This window comes from Oncorhynchus keta, chromosome 23 (assembly GCF_023373465.1).
Source record: "Oncorhynchus keta strain PuntledgeMale-10-30-2019 chromosome 23, Oket_V2, whole genome shotgun sequence".
NCBI lineage: Eukaryota > Metazoa > Chordata > Actinopteri > Salmoniformes > Salmonidae > Oncorhynchus > Oncorhynchus keta.
In genome coordinates, this window is record NC_068443.1 from 47,089,077 (window position 1) to 47,112,477 (window position 23,401).

A 23,401-nucleotide genomic window follows, 5' to 3' on the forward strand; every position below is an offset into this window, starting at 1 on the left:
TGGAGTAATACCAAAGAGCAGTGACCATTGCTTGTCTGTCTTTGGCAGGCTAAAATGACTGTCATGCATAAACATGGCTCCTGTATGAAAGTTTTGGTACTAGTGGGAGGGACTACTTTAGGTCACACTTCCTTATTGATTGGTTGGCATAAGCAAACGTGACAGTCCCCTTCAAATAATTGTCTGGTAAGAATAACTAACTTGCCAAATACCCATATTTCCCCCATTAAACAGAGAAATATGTAATATATTATATTGTTTAGGAGCGAAGAGGTGACATTTCGCTTCAAGAGCGACTCCTACTTCCGTGTTGTCCCTCAATGTAAAGCAGTCCTATTACAGGAAGCTGTAGTCTAATCTGTAAGGGTTAATCCGCGCAGTTTACAGGTATTTAACCATTAAAACCTTCGAATGTTACATTGTATCGTTGAGCAACATACGTTAGAATCTATACCAATGTTCGTGACATTCGAATCCACCGAGTAATTATTATTTTATTTTTTAAATACATACACAGATAGGTAGGTTGCGTTATAGTCTATCACAGTGCCATTTATGTAGGTGATGTTAAAACGTAGACTTTTGAATAAACCTGTAATTTAGTTTACACAACGTTTTAACGAATTCACGACTGAACTCGTGTTCATGATTTAATGTTACAGTGTGCCCTTGATCGACCCTCTTTCAATGTAATTTGACGAAGTGAAGGAGCAGCGATTTCGGAGAATACGGACGATATAAACTACATGTAGCAAAAACAGAAGATTCAATCGCTGCCCACGTCAGAGGAACTGCGGTACATTAGCGGAAGAATGCCAGCGGGTAAGCGAAGTGATTTGTTTTTGAAGGATGTTTTAAATTGAAAGGTTGTGGTACTTGTTATCAACAGCGGTACATTGGCGAAGGGGGTCGCGTGTTCAACCCATAGCGTGTTTCACAATGAGTCATTTGTCCATCCAAAGGTGTTCAAAGCATGGTTTTGATGGAATTATCTGGGCCATCAATTGTTTAAAATCAAGCAGACATTTCTTGGGTGCACAAGGAAATCGTTTTGTGTGTCGCAACATTGTATGTTCACTCAACTCAAATATGAGAGATTATATAGGCATTGGTGGAATTAGCCTTGTAGAAATGCAATTGTGGTGTTTGAATTAGTTGTCAGTACCTTGACTTGAAGACTGCGTTTAGGACTGTGGGTAATATGGCATAAAATAAAAAAAGGTAAACACAAGGCGCAAAAGTAGGCCTGGTTTCTGATTGACAGTGGATGTGTTTGCACGTTCTTGGTTCTAGGTCAAAGATTAAGTGCTGGGTTCAATCTGTATCGCTGACGGGAAACGCACTTTTCACGTCATTTCGATAACGGAGACGTTTTCGTAGCAGGGTAGGAGCCTGCGGTTAGGGTTGGAGAAAATGCTCTCCTAACCTGCGACGAAAATCACTTTCTCGAAGTGGCTTGAAAAGAATGTGGCCCTATAACAGAATTATGTTCAAATTTTAAAGGTAATTTCTGCAACCACCGGGAACATTGCCTTTTAATTGTCAATTGCCCTATACAGCGGATCGTCAGGCTACGGATTGAATAGAGCCCTAATTTGTCTGTAAACCAGCCACCCATTCTGTGTACATTTTCGAAGTAGTCCTTGTGCATATAAAGTGTATGATTTGTTGAATTTGAAATCAATGGTTTTTGTTTTGCGTAGATTTTGAAGTGAGAGATCTGAGTCTCCGGGTCATTCTGTTACTGTGGAATTGCCCAGCTGTAACATGATACCCTCATAGATTGGCCTAAGCAATATCAATGTATCAGTGGAATATGGCCTGTGTGTGTGTTAGAGCAGGGGTTTTCAACCTTTTCTTGCCCTGGCAAAGCGGCAACCCAGGGATGTTTGCAACCCCTCCAAAAATATTCCAAACATTTTTTTAATGAAAATATTTGTAGACCATTTCATTATTTTGCCTCACCACAGTTTATTGGAAGTGTAAACTCGATCATACCTTTCTAGCTTTCTTGGCAGCATAGTAAACATGTTGCTGTTGTAAAGCAAATTTCTGCAATTCAACATTTTTCTATTGAGCTAAAGGACAATTGTTTAGTTTTATGGCTTAATGTCCTGCAGTTCTATGCATTTTGCTATGGCTAATCCTGTGTTCCTCTGCTCACACACAAAAACAAAATCAATGAGCATTTTCAATCGGAATTTCAGATTCTCCCTGACTGTCAAGCTTTTATTTGATTGTTAGTGCTCAAAGATGGTATAATACAAAAAGTGTGTGTGTGTATGATATATCCCCCGTCCAAAGTTTGGACACCTACTCATTCAATGGTTTTTCTTTAGTTTGACTATTTTCTACATTGTCCAATAATAGGGAAGATATTAAAACTATGGAATCATGTAGTAACCAGAAAAGTGTTAAACAAATCTAAATATATTTGAGATTCTAAAAGTAGCCACCCTTTGCCTTGATGACAGCTTTGCACACTCTTGGCATTCTCTAAACCAGCATCACCTGGAATACTTTTCCAACAGTCTTGAAGGAGTTCCCACATATGCTGAGCACTTGTTGGCTGCTTTTCCTTCACTTTGCGGTCCAACTCATCTCAAGCCATCTCAATTGGGTTGAGGTCAGGTGATTTGTGGAGGCCAGGTCAGGGTAGTCTAGTGGTAAGTGCGTTGGACTAGTAACCGCAAGGTTGCAAGTTCAAATCCCCGAGCTGACAAGGTACAAATCTTTCGTTCTGCCCCTGAACAGGCAGTTAACCCACTGTTCCTAGGCAGTAATTGAAAATAAGAATTTGTTCTTAACTGACTTGCCTAGTAATATAAAGGTAAAAAATAAAATCTGATGCAGCACTCCTGTATGTGTGTTTTGTGTCAATTGTCCCATTGAAAAACAAATGATAGTCCCACTAAGCGCAAACCAGATGTGATTGTGTTTCGTTGCAGAATGCTGTGGTAGCCATGCTGGTTAAGTGTGCCTTGAACCCTAAATATATTAGACAGCGTCACCAGCAAAGCACCATCAAACCGCCACCTCTATCCTTCACGGTGGGAACCACACATGCGGAGATCATCCGTTCACCAACTCTGCGTCTCACAAAGTGTTGTAACTTTAATGTGTTTTGAGTTAATGTTTAAGTTTATTCTTTGAGCTGTATCTGTAAAGATATTTCTTTAGATTTATTTGCATATGTAATTGTATTGGGTTGTGTTGAATTACGCTTTTTGACTGCAAGTCCCAGAATGCCTTGCGAGAGGAATGAGTGATAACGCGCCAATTATGTGCAGGTGTTTGGTGATTGTAGCTGACTTTCCGACAGCATCTTACCTGCATTGCTCTGTACCAAAACCATTGTTGTTAAATGTAACGTAAACAAGTATTCTTACTAAAAGAAGCTTTCTTATCAAAACCGACGTCCCGAGTCATTACTAAGAAGTTAGCAAATCTAAAACAAAGACACAGCGGTTGGAACCAACAATTGCAAATTTGGACTCATCGGTCCAAAAGACAGATTTCCACTGGTCTAATGTCTATTGCATGTGTTTCTTTGCCCAAGCAAGTCTCTTCTTATTATTGGTGTCCTTTAGTAGTGGTTTCTTTGCAGCAATTTGACCATGAAGGCCTGATTCAGTCTCTGAGCAGTTGATGTTTAACTCATTAACTCTATTGAACATATCCTCTGCAGCAGAGGTAACTCTGGGTTTTCCTTTCCTGTGGCGGTGCTCATGAGAGCCAGTTTCATCATTAGCGCTTGATGGTTTTTGCGACTGCACTTGAAGAAACTTTCAAAGTTCTTGAATTTTTCCCGAATTGATTGACCTTCATGTCTTAAAGTAACGATGGACTGTAATTTCTCTTTGCTTATTTGAGCTGTTCTTGCCATAATATGGACTTGGTATTTGACCAAAACGGGGCTATCTTCTGTACACCACCTCTACCATGTCACAACACAACTGATTGCCTCAAAGGCATTAAGACATAAATAAATGAACTTTTAACAAGGCACATCTGTTAATTGAAATGCATTCCAGGTGAATGCCACATGAAGCTGGTTGAGAGAATGCCAAGAGTGTTCAAAGCTGTCAAGGCAAAGGGTGGCCTTATAAAATATTTTGACTTATGACTGGGACCGTATATGTTGTGTATATGAGTTAGAACACAATCAGAAGATATATTTATCTGGTTTGGGTCATTTAAGTTGACACTGAAACTGAAAATTACCACTTAGACGCCCCGCCTAAGAACAAAAACCTGTAATTAGCTCCAGTGCCTGTAATTTCCTCCATATTAAAGGGATGGTTTGAGATTTTGTCAATGAAGCCATTTATCTACTCATTAACACCTAAAGTGTTAAGCACCTCAATTAAGTAATTAGCTAAGACAAAACCGTTGCTATTATGTCCGCCAAGGCTTGACTGAAGCTGGGGGAGTTATTAAATAAAAAAATAAAAAAGGATCAGCAGCACCGCAGTCTCAGCTGATTAGTGTAGTGCTGTACTTTTTGTTTTGTGTCTTCCCATTGTTTCCCTGCACACTATTGTTCAGCTGAGAACTCCACATGTTCCCTGTTTTGAAGTGTAGGCCTAATTGTTTTCCACAGACCAAGGCCTTGTTTCCACTGAAGACTGATGGAGATGACGAGTTGGATTGCTTTCTAACATTCCCTTGGGTTAAGTTGGCCTAGAGGGCCTGGACACTGATCTTGAGTCAGTGTAGCATTTTCCCAACTGGTTAAATATGATTGACAAATGAGGCCTGTTGAGTGCCCCCCATTGTTGAAGGGAAGACCATGATCTGTTTATACACAATATTAATACTTGAGGTCGTGCAGTGTCTACTGGGTTTATCTTCTCACTGGTAGTCAATGATTCCATGAATTACAGGTCTTTCAATCATTGAATTTAAGGTCCTTAATTTACCATCAAGTCCACACACATATCTGGGTCGTAACTGGTAGGGAAGAAACCTTTTGAAATGGCGAGGTACTACCTGAACTCGTTAGATAAGTGACATTTTTATTTTACTTTAGCATGCCTTACTGAACAGGATCCTGGTTTCCCAAGTGTAGGCCTAAATCCATTTCAGATTTTTAGACAAATTCCAGACATACGCATTCGTCAGACTCAATTACCGGGATGGCTAACTCTGGAAATCCGTTAGGTCTCCACTGAGTAATAAAGTAGATCTGCAGTTCAGACGGCTGGGTGATTACTTATCTTAAATTGCTTGTAAATATTGTATGTTTTTATTGCATTGGAATTGTAAATATTGTGTGCTTGGCTACCTTGCAAACGTAGGCTTTGGTCTCAATAGGATTTCCCTGTTTCTTTCCAAGTGCAGTTATTTTGTACTTCTTTGCTAATTCAATGAAGTCGAGGGATGATGGGCCTTGCCAGATAATGGATTTGATATACATGCACCCTGCTGTCTGTCTTTGAGATGCTAATTGTGAAACTCAAATGCATTAAAAAGGTAACTCTTTCCTATGGCTGCATTGTTTTGATCTTCTATTAAGGAATTGGATGTTTGGTGGTACAGGCATATTAAGAATCGTTCCCCCTTTTTCCCAAACTGTAATTTGTATGCATCGCCAAAGACTCGTTCGGTAAAGAAGGATTTGGCTTAAATGTATATAAATATAATGCTTTTCCATCGCCTATGTCACTTTTTGGGAATGGAATTGTATGCTTGTGTGGGATAAGATTCCTTTTCCCTTAGTGAAATGTTCTGTTTTGGGGGATTTTCACTTTTTAAAGTAGACCTATTTTTGTGTATGTGTGCGCACAGGTGTGTTTCATATTTCACTGGGTCTTTTGTCATTATTTTTGCAGAGCGGATTGTTGAAGTAAACACTAACATTATAACCCACTGCAAAGAGTTGTCCCTGGTCTGCCTCCTGCATTGTACTACACAGAGCACCAAGGATGCCAGGTGAAGCCAAGCATATAAGCGCAGTGTTAGTTAGTATGACCAGCTTGCAAAACCAGCAGTGAAATGTAAGCGAACACTTTAGTTATTAAGTTAACACAAGTAGCTTGTGTGTTTGACATATTTAGCCTATTGGTGATGTTGGCATGGATAGCCCCTGGAAAGTAGGTTATACAGGCATGTACTTATTGTGTAAAGTATACATTTCCATAGTTTATCAGGGGATGATAGCTCCCAAATACTTTGATACTAATGGTATAGGCTAGCTGTCTGGGTGGGTAGGTGGCTAGCTAGCTGTCTGGGTGGGTAGGTGGCTAGCTAGCTGTCTGGGTGGGTAGGTGGCTAGCTAGCTGTCTGGGTGGGTAGGTGGCTAGCTAGCTGTCTGGGTGGGTAGGTGGCTAGCTAGCTGTCTGGGTGGTGGGTAGGTGGCTAGCTGTCTGGTTGGTTGGGTAGGTGGCTAGCTAGCTGTTGGGTAGGTGGCTAGCTAGCTGTCTGGGTGGGTGGGTAGGTGGCTAGCTAGCTGTCTGGTTGGTTGGGTAGGTGGCTAGCTAGCTGTTGGGTAGGTGGCTAGCTAGCTGTCTGGTTGGTTGAGTAGGTGGCTAGCTAGCTGTCTGGTTGGTTGGGTGGGTGGCTAGCTAGCTGTCTGGGTGGGTGGGTAGGTGGCTAGCCAGCTAGCTGTCTGGTTGGGTGGGTAGGTGGTTAGCCAGCTAGCTGTCTGGTTGGGTGGGTAGGTGGCTAGCCAGCTAGCTGTCTGGTTGGGTGGGTAGGTGGCTAGCCAGCTAGCTGTCTGGTTGGGTGGGTAGGTGGCTAGCCAGCTAGCTGTCTGGTTGGGTGGGTAGGTGGCTAGCCAGCTAGCTGTCTGGTTGGGTGGGTAGGTGGCTAGCCAGCTAGCTGTCTGGTTGGGTGGGTAGGTGGCTAATTAGCTGTCTGGTTGGTTGGGTAGGTGGCTAGCTAGCGGTTGGGTAGGTGGCTAGCTAGCTGTTGGGTAGGTGGCTAGCTAGCTGTTGGGTAGGTGGCTAGCTAGCTGTCTGGGTTGTTGGGTAGGTGGCTGGCTAGCTAGCTAGCTAGCTGGCTAGCTAGCTATCTGGTGGCTGGCTAGCTGTCTGGGTTGTTGGGTAGCTAGCTATCTGGTTGGCTAGCTAGCAGTCTGGTTGGTTGGGTAGGTGGCTAGCTAGCAGTCTGGTTGGTTGGGTAGGTGGCTAGCTAGCAGTCTGGTTGGTTGGGTAGGTGGCTAGCTAGCAGTCTGGTTGGTTGGGTTGTTGGCTAGCTAGCTGTCTGGGTTGTTGGGTAGGTGGCTTGTTGGGTAGGTGGCTGGTTGGCTGGCTAGCTGTCTGGGTTGTTGGGTAGCTAGCTGTCTGGGTTGTTGGGTAGCTAGCTGTCTGGTTGGTTGGTTGGCTAGCTAGCTGTCTGGTTGGTTGGCTAGCTAGCTGTCTGGTTTTGTTGGATAATTGGCTTGCTGGCTGTCTGGTTGGTTGGGTAGGTGGCTAGCTAGCTGGTTGGTTGGCTAGCTAGCTATCTGGTTGGTTGGCTAGCTAGCTATCTGGTTTGTTGGCTAGCTGGCTGTCTGGTTGGTTGGGTAGGTGGTTAGCTAGCTGTCTGGTTGGTTGGGTAGATGGCTGGTTAGCTGTCTGGTTGGTCGGGTAGGTGTCTAGGTCGCTGGCTAGCTGTCTGGTTGTCTGGTTCGGTGGCTAGCTTGCTAGCTAGCTGTCTGGTTGGTTGGGTAAGTGACTAGCTAGTTCTGGCCCGCAAGCTAGTCACCTACCCAACAAAACCAGACAGACAGCTAGCTAGCTAGCTAGCCAGACAGCTAGCTAGCCAGACAGCCAGACAGCTAGCTAGCCAGACAGCTAGCTAGCCAGACAGCCATGCAGCTAGCTAGCTAGCTAGCTAGCCACCCAGACAGTTAGCTAGCTAGCCACCTACCCAGCCACCCAGACAGCTAGCCACGTACCCAACAAAACAGACAGCTAGCTAGCTAGCTACCTACCTCTCTGTCTGGTTTGTTGGGTAGCTAGCTAGCTGTCTGGGAGGCTGGCTAGCTGTCTGTCTGGTTTGGTAGGTGGCTGGCTAGCTGTCTGTCTGGTTTGGTAGGTGGCTGGCTAGCTGTCTGTCTGGTTTGGTAGGTGGGTAGCTAGCTTTCTGGTTTGGTAGGTGGCTAGCTAGCTTTCTGGTTTGGTAGGTGGCTAGCTAGCTTTCTGGTTTGGTAGGTGGCTAGCTAGCTTTCTGGTTGGGTAGGTGGCTAGCTAGCTTTCTGGTTGGGTAGGTGGCTAGCTAGCTTTCTGGTTGGGTAGGTGGCTAGCTAGCTTTCTGGGTGGCTGGCTAGCTAGCAGTCTGGGTGGCTGGGTAGGTGGTTGGCTGGCTAGGTAGGTGGGTAGGTGGTTGGCTGGCTGGGTAGGTAGGTAGGTGGCTGGGTAGGTGGCTGGCTAGCTGGGTAGGTAGGTAGGTGGCTGGCTGGGTAGGCAGCTGTTTGGGTGGGTAGGCATGTGGCTAGCTAGCTGTCCTGGTAGGAAGGTAGGTGGCTGGCTAGCTGTCTGGGTGACTGGGTAGGTGGTTGGCTGGCTGGGTAGGTGGGTAGGTGGTTGGCTGGCTGGGTAGGTGGTTGGCTGGCTGGGTAGGTGGCTGGGTAGGTAGGTGGCTGGGTAGGTGGCTGGCTAGCTGGGTAGGTAGGTAGGTGGCTGGCTGGGTAGGCAGCTGTTTGGGTGGGTAGGCATGTGGCTAGCTAGCTGTCCGGGTAGGAAGGTAGGTGGCTGGCTAGCTGTCTGGGTGACTGGGTAGGTGGTTGGCTGGCTGGGTAGGTGGGTAGGTGGTTGGCTGGCTGGGTAGGTGGGTAGGTGGTTGGCTGGCTGGGTAGGTGGGTAGGTTGGTAGCTGGGTAGCTGGGTAGGTTGCTGGCTGGGTAGGTAGGTAGGTAGGTGGCTGGCTGAGTAGGTAGGTAGGTTGCTGGATGACTGGGTAGGTGGTTTGCTGGCTGGCTAGGTGGGTAGGTGGCTGGGTAGGTGTGTAGGTGGTTGGCTGGCTGGGTAGGTGGGTAGGTGGTTGGTGGCTGGGTAGGTTGGTGGCTAGGTAGGTAGGTAGGTAGGTAGGTTGCTGGGTGACTGGGTAGGTGGTTGGCTGGGTAGGTAGGTAGGTGGCTGGCTGGCTAGTTTGCTTGCTGTCTGTCTGGGTGGGTACGTAGCTAGGTGGGTACGTAGCTAGCTGTCTGGGTAGGTTTTTGGCTGGCTAGTTGTCTTGGTGGGTCGGAACCCATCTAACTTGATGGAGCTGGAGCAGTTTTGCCTTGAAGAATGGGCAATATTCCCAATGGCTAGATGTGCCAAGCTTATAGAGACATGCCCCAAGAGACTTGCATCTGGTAGCTGTGTTGCAATTTTACCACATGTTCTGTGGTAAAATGTAGGACTGGTGAACTAGCTATTGTTAGCTGGCTTCAACTGATGTTGTCTGGCTCTAGCTAATGTCTGAAGTTATTAGTGTAACAAACTAGCCATCTTTCTCTGCCTGTTCGTTAGCTAGCTAATTTTCAGCTGACTGGTGTTAGTAACTAGCTACAGAGGCTAGCTGCTGGACTTTGTACAATCAAGCTAACATTAGCTAGCTACCTCGCTCAGTGTTTCTTAATCCTGGTCCCTGGGGACCCAAATGGGTGCACATTTTTTGCTTTTCCCCTAGAACTAAGTTCTATCTAATTAAAATGGTTGTATATATTGATTAACCCGAGTGGATCCCGGGTGACGCAGCGGTCTAAGGCACTGCTTCTCAGTGGTAAAGGCATCACTACAGACCCTGGTTCAATTCCAGGCTGTATCACAACCGGCCGTGATTGGTAGTCCCATAGGGCGGTGCAATAAATACTCTTAAATCAATTGCTAACGACCCTGTTAAAGAAATCTGCTATGTGATTCTTGGTAACGGTCAGACGGCTCATTTACAAGAGGCAGGGAGTATATTGTGTACCGCCAATCAAGTTGTTTCGCAAACCTTCATCGAGATTGGCTAACATATGATGGTAGAGAGACTTGAATTAACACTGTGCTTCAGCTAATGCCTATCATTGCTTCTATAATAAATCCCCTGATGTCATATTATCAGTCTTTTTAATCTCTTCTGGCAAACCAGCTTCACCACATGCACAGTGCATTGTTCAATACTAACTGTATGCCTTGGGTGTGTGCACTATAAAAGCATGCTACGCTCTCCTTTGCACTATAGGCTGAACAAGCTGAGATGTGCTGATCAAGTCCATACAGCTGTGACTCATTGGCAAATTAAGGGTATAATTGACCACACAATTACATCAATATGTGTTGCATAACCTGCATGTGTTGTACTGACTTAAGTTACAACAAATAATGTAATCACACCAGATAGTGTATTAAAGGGATAGTTTCCAATTTTACATTGCATCGGGTTTTTTGTCCAACATTTTTTTTATATCTGCATTTAACTATCCCTTTTAACTTTACAAGTCCTTGGGCTCTTTGCGATCACTGTTTTTCTCATTGTAAAATGCCCTTTCCTCAGTTATCTTCAATGTACATCTCTGGAAGAGAAACATCGAAGGGCTCTGGTAAAGGACTCTCTAACAATGCCACCTAGGACTCAAATCAGTGTCAGGCTGGCCTATTGTGCTGAATAGATGGGCATGGAAGTGCAGTTACTGCCTTTAGCCACCTGGGTCTGTTGTTAATTTGACACACACCCTAGATGCTAAAATCTCTACTACTTCAAAACCGGAACGATCCCACGCAAGAGTAATTACTCTTCAATGGATGATTTAAAAACCTGCAGATCACCTAATTTGGCCGAATACCGGGTCTAAAACGAGCCAGTGAATATTGTCATTTCTAACCGCCTGCATAGTAATGGGACAGCCCTGCATCTTGTGTTTGTTTGAGCTACTGCACATTTGCAGCTACCCAATGAGGGCATATAGTAGGGAACTACCACCATAGCCACCCCGGCTAGGCTGCTGCTGCAGTGCTGCTATCTGCACCGTTCAGCACTTCTGCTGTTAGCAAGGAGAACCGAAGCACTGCAAGGTCAGAGCTGAGGCTCACAGGGAGAGAGGGGGGAAAAAGTCAGAGGTGTAGGTACCTGCCAGGTCTTATGCAAACCACCCCAGCTGACGAGATGGATTTGGAGAACGACTCTGATAGGGTGTTTTTATTATTATTTTGAATATATATATATTTTTGTGCCTGGGGGTGGGGTGTATGATGAAGTTGGGAGAAAGAGACCGGCTCTTGTTTGTGTACTTTTTGAAAGTGAAAATGCAGTAGCTGGAAATGCCCCTATCAATACACCCGCTTTTGTAATCTGTTCTTAGTCCACTTCCACTTCATGAGTCCCAAATGGCACCTTATTTCTTATGCAATGAACTACTTTTAACCAGGACCCAAGGGATCTCCAGCTCTGGTCCTGGGAGAGCTATACTGGTTCTGTACTGGCTTTGGTTCCAGCCTAGTACTAAACCACCTGAGACAAGGTCCGAGACATTAATTATTTGAAATTGGTTATTTAAAGCTGGGGTTTAACAGAAACCTGCACTCCTAGTAGCTCCCCAGGACCATATCCACCCTTCCGCTGTTCCAGTCTCGAACTTACCTCTTTCAGTTTTACATTTATGTAAGCTTTTTCATAATTGAACAACATTCTGTCATGGCGACTATTTTAGATGACGAATAAGATGTTTGTGACACAGCTTTCTAAACCCCTCCCCTTTTCACTATATGCATTCCCCATTCTATCCCTCCCGACTGACCAGTAAATTCAACTTCTTCTCTTCCTAGTCCCTTTGCTGATACACAGCAGGGACCATCCCCACGTTTAGCCACCTGATGTTTTGAAATAAAAATATTTAATGATAGTGAACCACCAGGAAATTTAAATCAGTGTTTCTTATTGAACAATGTCATTATAAGCGCCTAGGCCTCTCTGTGTCTGTCCATTTTCCTCAATTTGATGCCTTCTGAACACAAACCAGCTATTTAAAGAAAAGAGAACACCTCTGTTTTAGTTTGACACCACATTGAATTACCCAGGTGTCCTTCTCCCTTGTGACTGGAGAACTGCAATTGGTTGCTGTGCTGCTGCTGTGTTAAAACTGCTCTGAACCCAGAGGTCATCTGTTGTCTTTCATGCTCAATTGCCCCCTAGACACACGCACCCTCACCAGCCAGACCGCTGCCAGACACACAAGCCCAATCCCTCAGTTATCTTGGTGAAGCCTATATTCTCGTTTCCTACCCCTCATGGTGCTCCCTGTCAACGGACTGTCCCCGGCCTGGGGCCACAGCTTTCAAGCCTGCTGCGACTCTACCAGACCCCATGACTTTTCCCACATTTTAGTTATGTTACAACCTTTATTCTAAAATTGATGAGGAACATTTAAAACTATCTACACACAATACCCCATAATGACAAAGCGATAAATAACGGGTTTTTAGAAATGTTTGGGAAAAAAATAAAATAAATAAAGATACCTTATTTACATAATTATTCAGACCCTTTGTTATAAGACTGGAAATGGAGCTCTTTTTTGCATCCTTTTTCCATTGATAGTCCTTGATGTTTCTACAACTTGATTGGAGTCCACCTATGGTCATTTCAATTGATTGGACATGATTCGGAAAGCCACACAGCTGTTTATATAACAGGTCCCACAGTTGACAGTGCAAAGACCCAGCCATGAGGTCGATGGCATTTTCCCTAGAGCTTCGAGACAGGATTGTGTTGAGGCACAGATCTGGGGAAGGGTAACACAAAATGTCCCCAAGAACACAGTGGCCTCCATCATTCTTAAATGGAAGATGTTTGGAACCAACAAGACTCTTCCTAGAGCTGGCTGACTGGCCAAACTGAGTAATCGGGGGAGACGGGCCTTGGTCAGGGTGGTGACGAAGAACCCGATGGTCACTCTGACAGAGCTCCAGAGTTCCTCTGTGGAGATGGGAGAACCTTCCAGAAGGACAACCTTCTCTGCAGCACTCCACTAATCAGGCATTTCTAGTATTGTGGTCAGATGGTAGCCACTCCACAGTAAAAGGCACATGACTGCCCTATTGGAGTTTGCCAAAAGGCAACTAAAGGACTCAAACCATGAGAAATGAGATTTTCTGGTCTGATTGCCAAGTGTCACGTCTGGAGGAAACCTGGCACCATCCCTACAGTGAAGCATGGTGGTGGCAGCATCATGCTGTGGGGATATCTTTCAGCAGCAGGGACTGGAAGACTCGTCAGGATCGAGGAAAAGATGAACGGAGCAAAGTACAGAGATCCTTGATGAAAACCTGCTCAGGACCTCAGACTGGCGTGTAGGTTCACCTTCCAACAGGACCACGACCCTAAGCACACAGCCAAGACAATGTCCTTGAGTGGCCCATACAGAGCCCGGACTTGAACCCAATCAAACACCTGAAAATAGCTTTGCAGAGATGTTCCCCATCTAATCTGACAGAGCTTGAGAGAGACTGTAAAGAAAAAAATGGCATTATAATGAATTTAAGTGTAGATATGACAGCAAAAATAGTCAATTGTCAGCTCGTGCTTGTGTGCAATTGCATGAGTTGGATTAAATGTAGTTGTTATCCCTTGTCCTTAACAGTTGACACTATTTTTAACTTAACCTTGCTCATCTCATATGCATACGTATATACTGTACTCTATATCATCGACTGCATCCTTATGTAATACATGTATCACTAGCCACTTTAACTATGCCACTTTGTTTACATACTCATTTCATATGTATATACTGTACTCGATACCATCTACTGTATCTTGCCTATGCTGCTCTGTACCATCACTCATTCATATATCCTTATGTACATATTCTTTATCCCCTTACACTGTGTATTAGACAGTTAGTTAGATTACTTGTTGGTTATTACTGCATTGTCGGAACTAGAAGCACAAGCATTTCGCTACACTCGCATTAACATCTGCTAACCATGTGTATGTGACAAATAACATTTGATTTGACACACTTTTACATACCCTTTGTTTGCTTGTAGTGCATAATAGTCTCTGTTTTTCCTCTGTGTCACATTGTCTTGTCATTCTAGTGTTAACTATGTATATTTTGAAATTGTATTTTGGGGGGGTAGATGGCCGCCAGTAGTGGATCAATTAGGCCTTGTGTGTGTCTGTAAAATGTCACCCTATTCCCTACATAGTGCACTACTTTTGACCAGTGCCCTAGGCCTTGTACCATATAAGGAATAGTGGTCGAGCCAGCACAGCACTTTGTTATGAAGGCTTTAGGTTTATGGCTATGTGGAATCCACTGAGTGATGACTGCATAACTCACAGCGTGCATGATTATGGAGACTGTCTGGATGATGATGATACGTCTGCATATATCAAATTTACATATATACCCCCCCCCGTTCTTAACCGTTACAGGCTAAGCCATGTCACACATACCTTCTGACTTTTGGGAGGGGGGGGTTGGGTCAATTGAGTATATTGCTAATCTAGATTGTATTGCATTTCCCACAGCAATGGAGTATAATTATTTTCGCTGTAACCTTTCTGCAGCACATGCCACACCAACACCCTCAACAATAGTTGGGCCTTTGCAGGATCCATTCTGATATGGACCTTGATATAATAAAGGTGCGCATAAATAATCTCTTAAGGATGCATTGGCAGATTTTTGGATTGTGCAGTTTAATTTCCACTGACAAAAAAATGCAGACTTTTTTTAAGCTGAAGTTGCCTATATTGAGTAAAATAAACCTTTTGTGATTCTTGTATTCCGCCGTTCTTGGAAATGGATCAAGAAAAGAGACGAGTAGTGCATTTGTCCCAGGAAAAATATGAAGGTCAGTAGTCCATGGAAAAGGATCTGCACAACATGATTGATTGGCTAGACCTAATAATTTGATTAATGCAGTTGCTGGCACGTCAAGTAGATTAATAATACAGATTCATTTCACTTCAGAGGCAGTAATTGTTTTCTATCAGGCTTGGTAAAAAAAAATGACAGTCATTTACTGTTTATATGGATCTATACTCAATTGTGAAAGTTATATACCATCACTTCTCTGATTATACAAGATTTTACTGCTGTTTTCTTGTTTGGTTCCGAGTGAACACACCCCTGGTGTGAAGATTGAACATGGTGCACCATGGGATAGGTTCTTCAGATGATAGCAGGACTCACAATGATTCTGTGATCTGAACTATACTGACCAAAAATATTTGAAAAAAAAGCTTATATATATTCATTAGGCCCTAATCTATGGATTTCACATGACTGGGCAGGGGTGGAGTCACGCCCAGCCAATCGTGTGGCTGGTCTCTGATGATCCCGCCGGTGAAGCCATTTGTGGAGGTCCTGGGCTGGTGTGGTTACACGTGGTCTGCAGTTATGAGGCACGTTGGATGTACTGCCAAATCCTCTAAAACAACGTTGGAGGCGGCATATGGTAAATTATCTGGCAACAGCACTGGTGGACATTCCTGCAGTCAGCATGCATTGCATGCTTCCTCAACTTGAGACATCTGTGGCATTGTATTTTATTGCCCCAGCACAAGGTGCACCTGTGTAATGGTCATGCTGTTTAATCAGTTGATTGATATGCCACACATGTCAGGTTGTTGAATTATCTTGGCAAAGGAGAAATGCTCACTAACAGGGATGTAAAGACATTTGTGCACAACATTTGAGAGGAATAAGCTTTTTATGCATCTGGAACATTTATGGGATATTTTATTTCAGCTCATGAAACATGGGACCATATTTGTGTTAACTATAGTTTCTGTACTTCCCTCCAACCCCCTCCTGAAACACTCAACCAAGCAAACTGACTTTGATTTTTGAAGTCATGTAGCATTGGTTTCCTGTGTTTTTGCTTGGCACAACCTATGGCTCTCCAAAATGGCTCTCCAAAACGAGGCTTTCTTAAGCCCAACAGCTGTGAACCCATTGACAGACAGACTCTGTACGTTTTTATGAGGACAGCACTATGACATGTTACCTATTCACAGGATAGCTGTAAAACCATAAAGCCCATTCATTATCGTCTATATAGGGGTTTACATAGCAGGAGGTTCTACCCCCCCCATTCAGTGATTTAACCGCCTGGGGTTTTTGGGTAATGGGACTTTATGGCCTTTGCAACTGGTTGAGGGTTGATTTTGTTATGTCCTGTAACCAGGCAGATTTTGACAGGGGAAAGGGAGAGCTGAGCTGAAATTGCCTGGTTTTGATGGGCATCATGATGAACTTCTCCCTTGGTGGTTGGAACAGATGTATTTTCAGCACAACACGCGTTTCATAAAGTAAACGTATGCCTGAATACCATGTCTGCTAGTGGGCAGACTACTAGTGCTATAGGATGATCTAGGTCTGTGTTCATTAGGGCAAGCAACGGAAAATGAAAAATGTTTCTTATTGGTAGTACCTTCCTGTTTCAGTCAGTTTTTATTCCGTTTGTTGTCTAATGAACACAACCAAAAAAAGCAACTACCAAATAATTAGACAGCACACAATAGAATAAGTGGCTGGCTGAGAAAAGGCAAACAGGTTTTTGAAGCTCACAGTATGGTGCCAAACACTCATTTTATTTCTGTCTCAACCCTCCCCCTTCATGATCAGACAGGAAGTTGAAGGGCTGTGTGTGACACCAAATGGAGGGCATCATTGCTGGTGTATTGGTCCCATAAATGCAGCGATGATGTTGAAAGATTGTAGAAAGAGGTCACTGCCAGATTACCGAGCTTTTAAAGATATTGGTAGTTGTAACTTACAGCCTCGTGTCTTCTTGGATATGACGCAACAAGCTTGGCACCCCTGTATTTGGGGAGTTTCTTCCATTCTTCTTTGCAGATCCTCTCAAGCTCTGGCAGGTTGGAAGGGGAGCATCACTAACTATTTTCAGGTCTCTCCAGAGATGTTTCTTATTGGTAGTACCGTCCATTCCGAGATTTGTCCCGAAGTCACACCTGCATTGTCTTGGCTGTGTGCTTAGGGTCGTTGTCCTGTAGGAAGGTGAACCTTCGCCCCAGGTCCTGAGCGCTCTGGAGTAGATTTTCATCAAGGATCTCTCTGTACCTTGCTCCGTTCATCTTTCCCTCGATCCTGACTAGTCTCCCAGTCCTTGCCGCTGAAAAACATCCCCGCAGCATGATGCTGCCACAACCATGTTTCACTGTAGGGATGGTGCAAGGTTTCCTCCTAGATGTGACACTTGGCATTCAGGATGAAAAATTCACTTGGTTTTATCAGACCAGAGAATCTTGTGTAGGTGATTTATTTTTATTTTTTTTGTTAAACTCCAAGCTTGTTGTCATGTGGTTCCATCTGGCCACTCTACAAGAAAGTCCTTATTGGTGGAGTACTGCAGAGATGGTTGTCCTTCTGGAAGGTTCTCCCATCTCCACAGAGGAACTCTGGAGCTCTGTCAGTGACCATCGGGTTCTTCGTCAGCTCCCTGACCAAGGCCCTTCTCCCCCGATTGCTCAGTTTGGTCGGGTGGCCAGCTCTAGGAAGAATCTCGGTGGTTCCAAACATCTTCCAATTAAGAATGGTGGAGTCCACTGTGTTCTTGGGGACCCTCAATGCTGCAGACATTTTTTTGGTACCCTTCTCCAGACCTGTGCTTCGACACAATCCTGTCTTGGAACTCTACGGATATTTCCTTCGACCTCATGGCTTGGTTTTTGCTCTGACATTCACTGTCAACTGAGGGATCTTTTTTATATAGACAGGTGAATTTACCACAGCTGGACTCTAAGTTGTAGAAACATCTCAAGAATGATGAATGCAAATAGGCTGCACCTGATCTCAATTTTGAGTCTCATAGCAAAGGGTCTGAATAACAAAGAGTCTGAAAACAGGTTTCTAAAAACCTGTTTTTCACTTTGTAATTATGGGGTATTGTGTGTAGATTGAGGAAAACTATAAATGCAATCTATTTTAGAATAAGGCTGTATGTAAACGTAACAAAATTGGAAAAGGGGAAGGGGTCTGAATACTTTTGAAAATTACCATTGCTTTGAAATATTCACATTCATCGCGCCAAATCGGAGGGATCCAGCACTCATCTGACATTCTAGCGTGATCTCAAGCGTGCCACAACAACTATCTCGCTGGAAACGTATTCCCAGAGGAAATGGGATCGTCGCCATGCTGGAAATGTCATAGAAAGCAATTACATTGTCAGTCTCATAGACCCGCTTCAGTGACGCTAATAGCACACGCGACACACGTGTGTGTGTGCATCCATCTGTGTTAAATGTTTCGTTTTTTTTCCATTTATAGGTAGCAAGTAGGGAGCACCAATTGGTGTTAGTATGTGTTACACTTTTTGCTGGCTTGTCCACCTCGTTAATTGGAAGGTTTCACTTGTCCTGGTTTATGCCCTGCTGACCCGGGCTTCAGTTGGTTCTTCTGAGCTGTTGAGAGAGTAACACCTTTTTGTTGGCTCTCACTATTTAAGTACTGAAACAAAGCCTTTTATGTGTGTTTTCCCTGTTTTTCGTTTTGATCCACATTCAATTTACACTCCAATTTATTTCCTAAGTTGATGTGGTGTTTTCATTTTCCCTTCCCTTGACAAATTTAGTGGGCATCCATGTTGCGACATTTCCTCGTTGCTCAACAACCTTCAGTGGAGAACCACACGGCACCACATGGGTGCCTTTCAGAACTCCTTTTTGAACCCTCTCTGTTTTTGTTCTCGACGTGATTTTCCTTTGAGTGACATTGTTGAGTTTGTCTTGTGGGACGTAATCTCTTCACTCAAGTGAGAGTGCAGCTGTGTTATTTTATGCTAACAAGCAGGTTCATTTTTATTCTGTCGCACCAACAAAATGTCTCAAATTTGGTCTCTGTAGCTAGGTTTCCATCCAATTGGCAAGAAATCTTCATGGGAATATTACAAATCTGTATTCAAACAATATGCACATTTTCACACCAGAGATGATAAAAGGCTCTGCGTGATGAGGTACATAAAAACTAATAAACTAAATAAAACTAATAAAAAATAACTTGAGGTTCAATTCCCCAAGTACTGAATAGTTAAATGGGTTTCCGTTGCATTTTCAAATCTACTGATGGTTTTGTCTGTAAGAATGTTTTGTTCTATATAGCAAATGTTCCCACTCTGGTCTTGGCACTTGCACTCTTGCCAACAGCTTGTAGAGAGTGTTGATATAGCCTACAGTACATACAGTACATTATTATGGATAAAAGAGCAAGATTATTTCGCCAACGGCAGTCAAGCATCGATCATCATGTTATTGGAAAGGAGCATCAAGCTCATCACCATGCACTTTCACCACCCTGGGTCCTTCAACTTCACAAAGAAAAAGGGTTTTGACATCCACCAGTTTTAGGTGGTAAACATTTTAAACCAAAAATAATGGACCTTTTGTCTGCCATGGTTGTGCACTTTACAGAGATGACATGCTCCTGTACCAAAAGCAATTAACTACAGCAACTTCAGAAAGTATTCACACCCCTTAACTTTTCTACATTGTTGTTATAAAATGGTTTTTAATTGTCATTTTTTTGTCAACGATCTACCTTTAATACTCTGTCAAAGTGGAAGAAAAATATATCTTGATTATTTAAGTAACGTAACATCTCAAATGTGGACTCATCAGACCAAAGGACACATTTCCACCGGGTTAATATCCATTGTTCGTGTTTCTTGGCCCAAGCAAGTCCCTTCTTCTTATTGGTGTCCTTTAGTAGTGGTTTCTTTGCAGCAAGTCGACCATGAAGGCTTGATTCACTCGCTCTCCTCTGAACAGTTGATGTTGAGATGTGTCTGTTACTTGATTTCTGTGAAGCATTTATTTGGGCTGCAATTTCTGAGGCTGGTAACTCTAATGAACATATCCTCTGCAGCAAAGGTAACTCTGGGTCTTCCTTTCCTGTGGCAGTCCTCATGAGAGCCAGTTTCATCATAGCACTTGATGGTTTTTGCGACTGCACTTGAAGAAACTTTCAAAGGTCTTGATATGTTCCGTATTGACTGACCTTCATGTCTAAAAGTAATGATGAACTGTAATTTCTCTTTGCTTATTTGAGCTGTTCTTGCCATAATATGCACTTAGCCCTATTTGATAAAAGACTGTCTTCTGTATACCAACTCTTCCTTGTCACAACATAACTGATTGGCTCAAACGCATGAATAAGGAAATAAATTCCACAAATTGACTTTTAACAAGGCACATCTGTTAATTGAAATGCATTCCATGTGACTCATGAAGCTGGTTGAGAGAATGCTAAGCGTGTGCAAAGCTGTCATCAAGGCAAAGGGTGGCTATTTGAAGAATCTCATAAAATATATTTTAATTTGTTTGACACTTTTTGGTTACTACATGATTCCATGTGTTATTTCATGATTTCTTCACTATTATTCTACAATGTAGAATAATATGTAATTAGAGAAATGAATGATTTGGTGTGTACAAACCTTTGACAATTTACTGTATTTCACCAACAAAAAAACTTTACACCCCTGTCTAAGTATTTTGTTCTGACGACCGTATAGGAAGGTTTTCCGACAATTTATACTTTTTCTGTCATGATGATTATTTATTTAAAAAGAATAATCTTGACAGGTTGGAGGAAGCATGGTTTAATATTGATCATTTCTAGACCTTAAAGCTGTCGTTATGCTCTTTAAGCTGTCGTTATGCTCTTCTGATGTCCATTTTAGTGCTGCGTAATATGCTTGACCACACGCTTCAATAAGCAGTTTCTGTAGTGGTGTATTGTCAGATCCTATCCACATTGCAGCCTGGTTCCAGGTAGCCTAGCGTTAGGCCAGTATGCGAAAGTTTACGGGTTTGAATCCCCAAGCCGGCAAGGTGGAAAAATCTACCGTTCAGCCCTTGAGCAAGGCAATTAACCCCCCAACAACACCAGGCGCCGACGACGTGGACGTCGATTTAAGGCAGACCCCTGCACCTCTGATTCAGAGAGGTTGGGTTAAATGCCGAAGACTCATTTAGTTTGAATGCATTGTGGTGCGACTGGCTAGGTATCCCCTTTCCCTTTCTATGTCCTCTTGCCAACTCCATTGTCGAGCCAAACCTATGGCATGTCAATGAGTGACAAGGAGTTGGCATGATAGGCACTCCAGCTAATCACTGTGCTGTAGAGAGGAAAGTAAGTATTGTTCATGAAGAAATCACACCATATAACCTCTGCATCGTAAAATAGCCTAGAACTTTTGAGACCGCTAAATCTGCCAAATTAAAATGTACCAGCCCTTCGAAGTTAATGCTGCCAGACCAGGTTGTTGCGACACTGTTGTTTAAACCTGCCTTTGGCCCGAGAGTGTGCTTGCCTGTATAGGCGGGTGATTGATGGCCTTTTTGGGCTCTTTAGAGATTCATAGTCTGTAGGTGGAATATGGGAGAGGGCCTTTTTTTTATATTGGGCTCATTTGTCACTTGGCAGCAACCCCCACCCCACCCACCCTCATTCTTTTCTTCCCTCCTCTCACTAGCGTTGATCTCTCCCTTGCAGTGCCTGTAATTCCGCCCGAGATGGATGGGACAGGGTCGCAATCATTCCCAGAGCCTTGATGTATCCTGACCTTGTTGTTTTCCACCTTCGTCATTTTGTTTTGCGCATGGCTTTTCTGCCCCTCGGTACTCAAAGTGATATGAAATGGTAGAGAAAAGGACTGGGCTGCTTCTCTTAATGCGTCTGAATTCTCGAGGAATACATTTAGGTCGTTTTGTTTTGTTTAGTTCACTGAACACTTTCAATATACTGTTGTTTTTGGTTGCACTTTCTGTATGCCACCTGGCTTTCAATTCACTATAGGTATTTATGCATTTAAATAGTCTCTGTATAAATGAGCCATTATCAATGCTTATACAGCATGTTGAATGCATATGACCACTTTTGTCCTATCAAAATGAACAGTGAGCTGTTATGAATGCTTATAGCAAGTCTGGTGCGCTATGCAATTATAACAGGTACTTTAAGTGCATTTGTAATGCATTGTAAACAGGTGGACCATCAAGTGTTACCAAAAATATCGTAGTTCTACACAGGTTTATGCCCTGAACTATAATTAGTTGTTTTCAATTTGCAAAACAGACATTTAGCTGAGATTCTGTTTGCTTTCGTATTATGTCATAGCTTGATATTTGATAAACACCTACGCAATTCCAGAGGTGGCACCACAGGTTCAGAAGTGGTGAGGCAAAATGTGTATGTATGTCTTTTCTGGGACCTGGAGTTTTTACTGATCTCATCACCTGGTCAGGTAAAATGATTCGTAAGCTATGACAAAATATTATTATTATCGTTGTTTATTATAGGTAGCTTCCCCTTTTTGTCTGTGGGATGACTTTAGGGCTGGAGGTTTTGTGAATTTGGAAACACTCCTGGTGTCTCCAACTACGGGCTCGGCGATAAATCAAATTCATTTGATTCCTTTTAATGTATGCACATTTTTGCGCGATATTCCAAATGCCAAGAATCAATGTTTTTTTGTTATTTGTCATTTTTATGCATTTATGTCCGCTTGTTCTCATGTTTTATTTTTGGTCTCGTCTCCTTCACTCCTCTGTGCTGTGTGCACCTTCCCATTTACACCAGAGATCGGTATATAATAAGGATATGCACGTACTCCCCTAACAACGGGAGTCGTTATCCCAAAGTCGAGAAGGCAGGCGACAAACTTCAGTCCAAAATAAGGCTATATAAATGCATTGGGTTTATTTTTGACCGATTTTTAGCAAGAGTGAAACCTCTTGCTTCGCCTCTTCCTCTAATGGTTCACACACACACACACACACACACACACACACACACACACACACACACACACACACACACACACCCCTACCTCTCACGCCAACAAACAAAGTTGAGATATCATATCTGCGGTTTGGTCCAGCAGAATCGGTCACATGGACACCAAAACACATTGAGACATTATTTTACTGTAATATAGTAGTTCACTTTTTTTTTAAACGATAGCCTGTTTATGTCTCGACTACTGAAATTGAGCGCAAAGCAGACAAAGCAGACACTACTAAAACGAGACTATTGATTCTGGAAATTGGATGCTCAGTGTGTCACACGTGGCATTGGGGTACCCGCTAGCAGCATTTTAGCCTAAGACTGTTATGCTCAGTGTGTCACACGGGGCATTGGGGTACCCGCTAGCAGCATTTTAGCCTAAGACTGTTATGCTCAGTGTGTCACACGGGGCATTGGGGTACCCGCTAGCAGCATTTTAGCCTAAGACTGTTATGCTCAGTGTGTCACACGTGGCATTGGGGTACCCGCTAGCAGCATTTTAGCCTAAGACTGTTATGCTCAGTGTGTCACACGGGGCATTGGGGTACCCACTAGCAGCATTTTAGCCTAAGACTGTTATGCTCAGTGTGTCACACGGGGCATTGGGGTACCCGCTAGCAGCATTTTAGCCTAAGACTGTTATGCTCAGTGTGTCACACGGGGCATTGGGGTACCCGCTAGCAGC

The 23,401-nt window shown here is 43.4% G+C and overlaps 1 protein-coding gene across 3 annotated transcripts in view; it reads left to right on the forward strand.

Annotated features, from left to right (window-relative positions):
- The first annotated feature begins 251 nt into the window (after nt 1-251).
- The window catches only part of efr3a (EFR3 homolog A (S. cerevisiae)), a 237,755-nt gene continuing 214,605 nt past the window's right edge, over nt 252-23,401 (forward strand). Inside the window, exons 1-2 of one of the 3 annotated variants that reach the window (XM_052477338.1) lie at nt 252-387; nt 663-822. In XM_052477338.1, the coding sequence (XP_052333298.1) occupies nt 813-822 (10 nt within the window). In that variant the 5' untranslated portion in view covers nt 252-387; nt 663-812. The other 2 variants (XM_052477339.1, XM_052477340.1) reach the window with 2 other exon arrangements.